This window comes from Chionomys nivalis, chromosome 2 (assembly GCF_950005125.1).
Source record: "Chionomys nivalis chromosome 2, mChiNiv1.1, whole genome shotgun sequence".
Lineage (NCBI taxonomy): Eukaryota > Metazoa > Chordata > Mammalia > Rodentia > Cricetidae > Chionomys > Chionomys nivalis.
The window spans coordinates 66532722-66539555 of NC_080087.1; the positions used below are offsets into that span (position 1 = coordinate 66532722).

General features: G+C 42.8%; 1 protein-coding gene across 1 annotated transcript; it reads left to right on the forward strand.

Moving 5' to 3' along the window:
* The first annotated feature begins 2826 nt into the window (after window positions 1-2826).
* Window positions 2827-6360, forward strand: LOC130867895 (PRAME family member 12-like). Its single transcript, XM_057760121.1, has 3 exons — window positions 2827-3113; window positions 3686-4276; window positions 5784-6360. The coding sequence occupies exons 1-3, from the start codon at window positions 2827-2829 to the stop codon at window positions 6358-6360; spliced, it is 1455 nt and encodes a 484-aa protein (XP_057616104.1).
* The last annotated feature ends 474 nt before the right edge of the window (window positions 6361-6834 follow it).

The following is a 6834-nucleotide window of genomic DNA, read 5'->3' on the forward strand; positions in this document are numbered from 1 at the left end:
GGATTAATAAAAGCTGAAAAGGCTAATAAGTAGCCTGAATTAATGGGCCAATCTGTTTATAACCTATGTAGACATGTATGTGGTTTTCTTTGGGGCTTGCTGGCTTTGGGGAAGTGGGCAGGGCAGAAACCCCAATGAGCAGGCCCCTCATGGTACAGAAACCCTAAATGAGCAAGCAAGGCCCTCTCATTACAAAATAAAAGCAAACATACCCCTTATATACACTCACTGAAATAAACGACCAAGTAACTTTTAGATCAAATAAAACATGTACACTATGTTTGTGTACCAAAGGAAAACGTACTCAAAAATATAATAACGAATTAAAAACCTCTTCTAAATTTCCTAAGTTAAGTAATACTGTTTTCCTAGAAAAAGCTGTGGATCAACAAACCCACACTAAGATTATGCTTAAGAGGTTTAAGTAGATAGAGATTTAATCCCCTAATACTGTGGAAGCATATCCTTTAAGGGTGGGGCAACAAAAGGTGGGTATGAAGGGAAAGGGGCAAAAAGGGGCTATAGGGGGCTGGAGAGATAGCTCAGAGGTTAAGGACACTGACTGTTCTTCCAGAGGTCCTGAGTTCAATTCCCAGCAACCACATGGTGGCTCACAACCATCTGAAATGAGATCCAGTGCCCTTTTCTGGCATGCAGGCATACATGGAGGCAGAACACTGTATTGTATATGTAATAAATAAAATCTTTTTAAAGTGGGGGCTATAGGATGTTGAGAACACCCTCAGTATCCTTTAAGGTGCATTCACTTACAGCCTGGACCTGCTGGAAAGAGGAGTCCTTTCACCAGTGTCCAGATCAGGTAAGTCACTCACCTCCATCAGGAGGAGTGTTCCATGATGCGTAGGACTCCTTAGCAATGCACTTATAGTTCACTGTGGTTAATTAAAATGAGAGACAAAATCTTTGCGAATTTACTTGAGTTGCTGCTTTTGTCTGGTTTTGTTTTAATGGGAAATGCCATTAAATGCTTGTGTTTTTATTCATGTGCTTTTTTTCTTTGTTTTGTTTTGTTGTTGTTGTTTTGAGGTGGGGCATCAGATATGCAAGCCTGGTCTTGACCTACAGCCACTCCCTGGTTTCTTTGCCTCCAAGTTTCATTGTGGAGCTCAAATTAGCATCTTTCTTCTAGGTTAATTTTTATAGATCCATTAAAGTAAATCTCACAAATTATATGTTTGCAGTTGTAAGGACTGAAATTTCCTCTTTACTGTATTTTATTAATCGAGGTGTTTGGAGGCAGGTTCTCAAAGAGCAAAACCTGGCATTGAGCCCCAGCACCTTCTTGGTCTGTGTAGCCTGCTAGGCCCATTCCCGAGTGTAGTGGTATAGTATTTGTTAGGATAAATATTGCCAGAGGACAAGAGGCAAAACTAAAGCAACTAGAGATCAGGCAATGAGGTCACACACCTTTAATCCCAGGATTTGGTAGACAGAGTTAGTTATGTTTGAAAAGATTGCTAGTTTGTTTTTGGCTACTCAGCCTTGAAATAATCACACAAAAGCCATATTATTTGCAATGCTATTTGGCCAATAGCTTACATAATTCTGGCTACCCACTAACTTAAATTAACCCATTTCCATTCATCTGTGTATAGCCAAAAGGCTGCGGCTTACTGGTAAAGTTCATGAGTCTGTCTCCAGCAGGGCTGCATGGCTTCTCTCTCAATCTGCCTTCTTTCTGCCAGAATTCACAATAGTTTAACCTGTCTAGCTCTTCTCTATGCTATCACAGGCTAAGGAAGATTTTTCTTTATTAAGCAATTGATTCATAGTGTATCCCACATCAGAATCAGATGGATCTCTGTGATTTCAAGGCCACCATGGGCCACAGAAGATCAATGTAAAAACAAATCCAGGTGGTTTTGGCTCACACATTTAATCCCCGCCTTAGGGATTCACAAGCCTTTAATCCCACCAGTATATGGCATATAAATTGGGAGGGTAAAGAGCTAGTGACTGGTTCCTTTGCTCTTCAGTTCTTCAGGTTGAAGCTGAACTTCATACTCTGAGTATTAATTGATTGTACATCGTTAGGCTGCTTAGACCCCGATTGCCCAGCTTTGGTACAGGTAAAAGTAAATCACACATGTGTAGGTTAACACTCCCACAAAAATAATTCAACCAATCAATGTATTAATGGAATCTTCCAGTTCTTCTTCAGTTATGCCTCATTGTTTCCACATGAGGAACTAGTCAGTATAGCCTAAGTAAATATAATCATAATGGGTTTTAAACAGATGTACAGTCAATATCCCTGTGAGACAGAAGTACCTCAAAGGGAGTTGGGAGTACCTAGGGATGTCTTGAGGAGAAAGGAGCATAAAAGGACCTAGGAGCCCAGGATTGCCAGGCACATGTGAGTATCTCCTCTCCTGTCCATGCAGACTGAAGACATGGAGGAGAGAACAGGGGTGAGTTGGACATGTGACCTTATCCCTCTCTCTTCATGAGGGACATTAAAAGTGATCAGTCTCAATTTGGCACAATGAGAGACTGGTCTCTTTGCCTGCTTCTGAATAATTTTTCCAAGCAGAAATGAGATTTTGACCAGCAGAGCATGGTAGTGGGTGGACTAATGGTTAATCTGTAGCTGTGTCAGTTCTAATGATTGATTTCACAAGCTGACAGACTTGAGATGCAAAGATATTAGAAGAAGACCCACTGTGTTCTTGACTACTGTTATGTCAACAATACTGGCCTGGGTTTGTTTCTGTGATGGGTGAGACTTACAAAACCCTAGGTCATAACATGAATACTTGGCTCCTGTATATTTCCCCAGGTTCTTCTTTATCAAGACCCATCAGAATGAGTTTGAAGGCCCCACCCACAATCCTGGAGTTGGCAGTAAAAAATCTCCTGGGGAATCAGGACTTCACCATTTCAGTATTGCAGGAGATGCCCACGGAATTCTTTCCATCCCTGTTCAAGGAGGCTTTCAACAGAAGATGCATGAGGATACTGCCAGCATTGGTGTCATCATGGCCTTTTGCATGCCTCCCTGTGGGGGCAATGATGAAGGTCCCAGATGTGATGATATTACAAGCTGTACTTGCTGGTATTGATATGCTGTTGACACAGAAGGTTCACCTCAGGTAAGGGCAAAGGAAAATAAAAATGGGGTCACCTATTACCTAAAAAGGGACATGTCCAGTCAAGTGGATAGGATCCACGGTGGATCGGATGTATCTGTTGTTATCAGACTGGAAGATGGTAGAAGCGCATGCAACTACCTAATTTTTTTTTTTTTTCGAGACAGGGTTTCTCCATAGCTTTTGGTTCCTGTCCTGGAACTAGCTCTTGTAGACCAGGCTGGCCTCGAACTCACAGAGATCCTCCTGCCTCTGCCTCGCGAGTGCTGGGATTAAAGGCGTGCGCCACCACCGCCTGGCTCTACCTAATGTTTAATAATATAGTGAACTTCCAGTAGTTCTGGGCATATCAATGGAGATGAAGCCATAAAAGGAGTATCCTTCCCTGTCATTTCCTCTAGGTAATCAGAAGTCAACACTAACTGAAGGGAGGAAAGCAGGAAGTATATCAAGGTGTAGTTTATGCTAAGGGCACTTGCCTGACAGGTCTTGCTAAGATTAGAGAAGTGGAAGGAAAGCTGAGTCTGTTTTAGTTATTTTCTTTCATTTTGACACCTTGACTTTTTCTCTCACAGAAGTTCAAAGCTTCAAGTCCTGGACCTAAGGAATGAGCACAATCGCTTCTGGGATGTATGGGCTGGACTAGAAGGTTTAGCCTGCTCAAAAGGAATGTTGAGTGAGGAGCAAAAATGCAAAGGCCTCCCTAGATATGCCCTGAGGCAACCCTTGAAGGTGGTGACTGATTTTGAGCTAAAAGCTGAACTGGATGAGCAACAAGCATACTTGCTGCAGTGGGCCCAGCAGCAGAAAAGGTCCGTGAAGCTTTACTGTATGAAGATGACAATCTGTGAAACTTCTGTGGAGCTTATCAAGGCCGTCTTGAAAACCTTCCCACAAGACTCTGTGGAGGAACTTGAATTATCCAGAAACTGGAGTCTGGCCACACTGAGTCGTTTTGCACCTTGCTTAGGTCAGATGAGAAATTTGCACAAACTCCATCTAGACCGAATTGACATGTACACTGACATAGGTACAAATCCTTTGACAGATAGAGAGGAGAAACGTGAATCTAAGTTCATGTCTAAGATCTTCAAATTAAACTGCCTCCGGCACCTTTCAATGAATTATATATTCTTTTCTGGTCAGCTCCTGAAACACTTGTGCAGGTAAGAAATGATAGACAGCTGTTTTGGGTAACATAGGAGAGCTTTCTATAGTACATAGAGATTATTGAGCACCTGAGAATAGCCAGGCACTGTGAATTTCACAATGATGCTCTCTGTATGGTCTTGATTCCATCTTAACCAGCCAAAACAATTGCTTCAATGACCATTCATCATTCAGCGGATGAGCTTTCGTTAGAGAATTGCACAGAGATTTCTATTAGGTGGACTATTGAGTCATGTGTTATCTCTTGTATGTGTATTATATATACTTCCTTGTGGTCCAGGTACCCTGAAAAGTAGGAAACAGGAGGAAGCAGGTTTTCCTAAGAAAGGCAAAAGTTATGCCTGGAGAGTTAAACTGGGGGTCTCTGTCCACATAGCTTTGTGAATAGTAACCAGGTTTCAATTCTCATGTGGACTGTCAGTCAGCTTTTCTCTCCATGTGGAGGGATGGATGATCTGAGCACAGCTTTGAGCTTAGTAGATAGGAACTTGGCGACAAAGGGCTGACAGTGATGATCAGTTTCAAGATTGAAGCAATGGGAAGAAGGACATAAGCAATGTTGGGAAGGTGTAGCTACACTAAGTTTTGTAGGACACATGTCAAGAGACTTCCAGAAACAATCTGGTAGTCTAGGTCCCCTTGCTTGTGTTCTTCAAAGCTCCATTGACCATCTCTGGTTCTCTAACATAGTGAGAATGAGAAGTTGCCTAGCATTTCTCTGAGCCTCTCCTATGCTATTGAAATAGGCCTGAGAAGGCAATGGGATGTCCCTAGTGAGCAGACATTGAGCTCCAAGAAAGACTGATTTTGATTCAGTGTTTCCCTGCCCTGGGTGATGTTTGTATCAGGTTGACAAGGGATAGAGTCCTCTGAGAAGTGGGAACCTCAAATTGAACATCCACTTATAATATTTTTTCAGGCAAGCATGTAGGCAATTTTTTTTTTTTTTTTGGTTTTTCTAGACAGGGTTTCTCTATAGCTTTGGAGCCTGTCCTGGAACTCCCTTTGTAGACCAGGCTGGCCTCGAACTCACAGAGATCCGCCTGCTTCTGACTCCTGAGTGCTGGGATTAAAGGCGTGCGCCACCACCGTCCGGCTGTAGGCAATTTCTTGCACTTAGGGATTGATGAGGGAGTGTAAAGTTCATTGTGTCTTGGGCTATTCCTGAGCTAGCATTTCTGTTTTTTTTTTTTTTTTTCAGAAAGCAGAGTGAGCAGGACATGGTAGGCAAACCATAAGCATTGTTTCTACATGGCATCTCTGTACACATCCTGCTTGCATGTTGCTACCCTGTTTCTCTTCCTGTACTGACTTACCTCTGGGATGGATTGTACATTTCTAAACTTCAGGCGAACAAATTTTTTTCATCTCCTAGTTGCTTTTGGCCATTTTGTTTTGTCCTAGCAATAGAATCCAAACACAGTTACCTGCTCTTTAGAAGTATGCAGATTATTAGGCTTTCCCATGCTGTTTGACAGAAGTAATCTCTTGTTCTTTGCCTAGATCCATGATGTGCCCTGTGGAGTCTCTTTCCATCCAAGGCTGCTTGTTGTCTGAGCCAGACCTGGAACATCTGTGTTTGTGGCCGAGGCTTTATCAGCTGAAACATCTGAAACTACATGGTCTATCATTACTCAACTTAAGTCCTACACATCTCCAGTTTCTCCTTGAGAAGGTATCAGACAGTCTGCAGACTCTGGAGTTACAGCACTGCTTGATCAGTGATTCTCAACTTAGGGCCCTGCTGCCTGCCCTGAGCAAGTGCTCCAAGCTCAATAGGGTCAATTTTTTTGACAATGACATTTCTACATCTCTCCTGAAGGACCTTCTGCATTGCATGGCCAATCTAAGCACGCTGACTGAGGAGTTCTACCCTGCCCCACTGGAGTGCTATGATCAAGGTGGTCTTGTCCTCCTCATGGACAGATTTGCCAATCTGTGTCCTGATCTCCTGAATATACTCAGGTCCAAAAGACATCCCAAGAAAGGCTCATTTGGTACAACATTCTGCCATAAATGTTTACGGCGCTGCATCTATGACCTGAGGACTGGATTTTGTCCTTGTCATAAAAAAAGATAGAGATAGTTTCTCGTATACTGATTAATGATATTGTGTGCATATGACTTTCAATAAAGTGTCCAAGAACATGGCTTCTGGTAGTCTTTGATTCATCATGAATAAAATTGTTTTTGTGGAAACAGGTCAGATGGGCTAAATTCTTTCTTGAGCTCCAAAAAGGTGTCATCTGTACCTGGCTCCAGGAGCAGACAAGGCCGAAACTGTGGTTGTCACAGATGTGGTGAGTGATGGTTGCAAATGTGTGTAAGGTACTCGGATTCTCAGGGTTTGCTGTGTGGAGGTGTGGCATGGGATGTGCTTTCCAAAGCCAGGGCCTAGATAGAAGACAATCCATCTGGAAAGAGACATGTCCTTTCCAAGGACATTCTGGGCCTAGGATTTGAAGGCCCAAATATTGATGGAGTATGGTTGTACATGTAGGGAGACGGCTCTGTGTCCTCTGAGGCTGGTGGGTTGTGTTTGGGCACATGATGT

What these genes read in the sequence shown, in the direction of transcription:
- LOC130867895 (XM_057760121.1), top strand. Translation starts at nt 2,827, where the DNA reads ATGAGTTTGAAGGCCCCACCCACAATCCTGGAGTTGGCAGTAAAAAAT. An exon ending in ACACAGAAGGTTCACCTCAG is followed by an intron (nt 3,114 to 3,685) that starts GTAAGGGCAAAG and finishes TTTCTCTCACAG; the next exon opens with AAGTTCAAAGCTTCAAGTCC. An exon ending in CTCCTGAAACACTTGTGCAG is followed by an intron (nt 4,277 to 5,783) that starts GTAAGAAATGAT and finishes TTCTTTGCCTAG; the next exon opens with ATCCATGATGTGCCCTGTGG.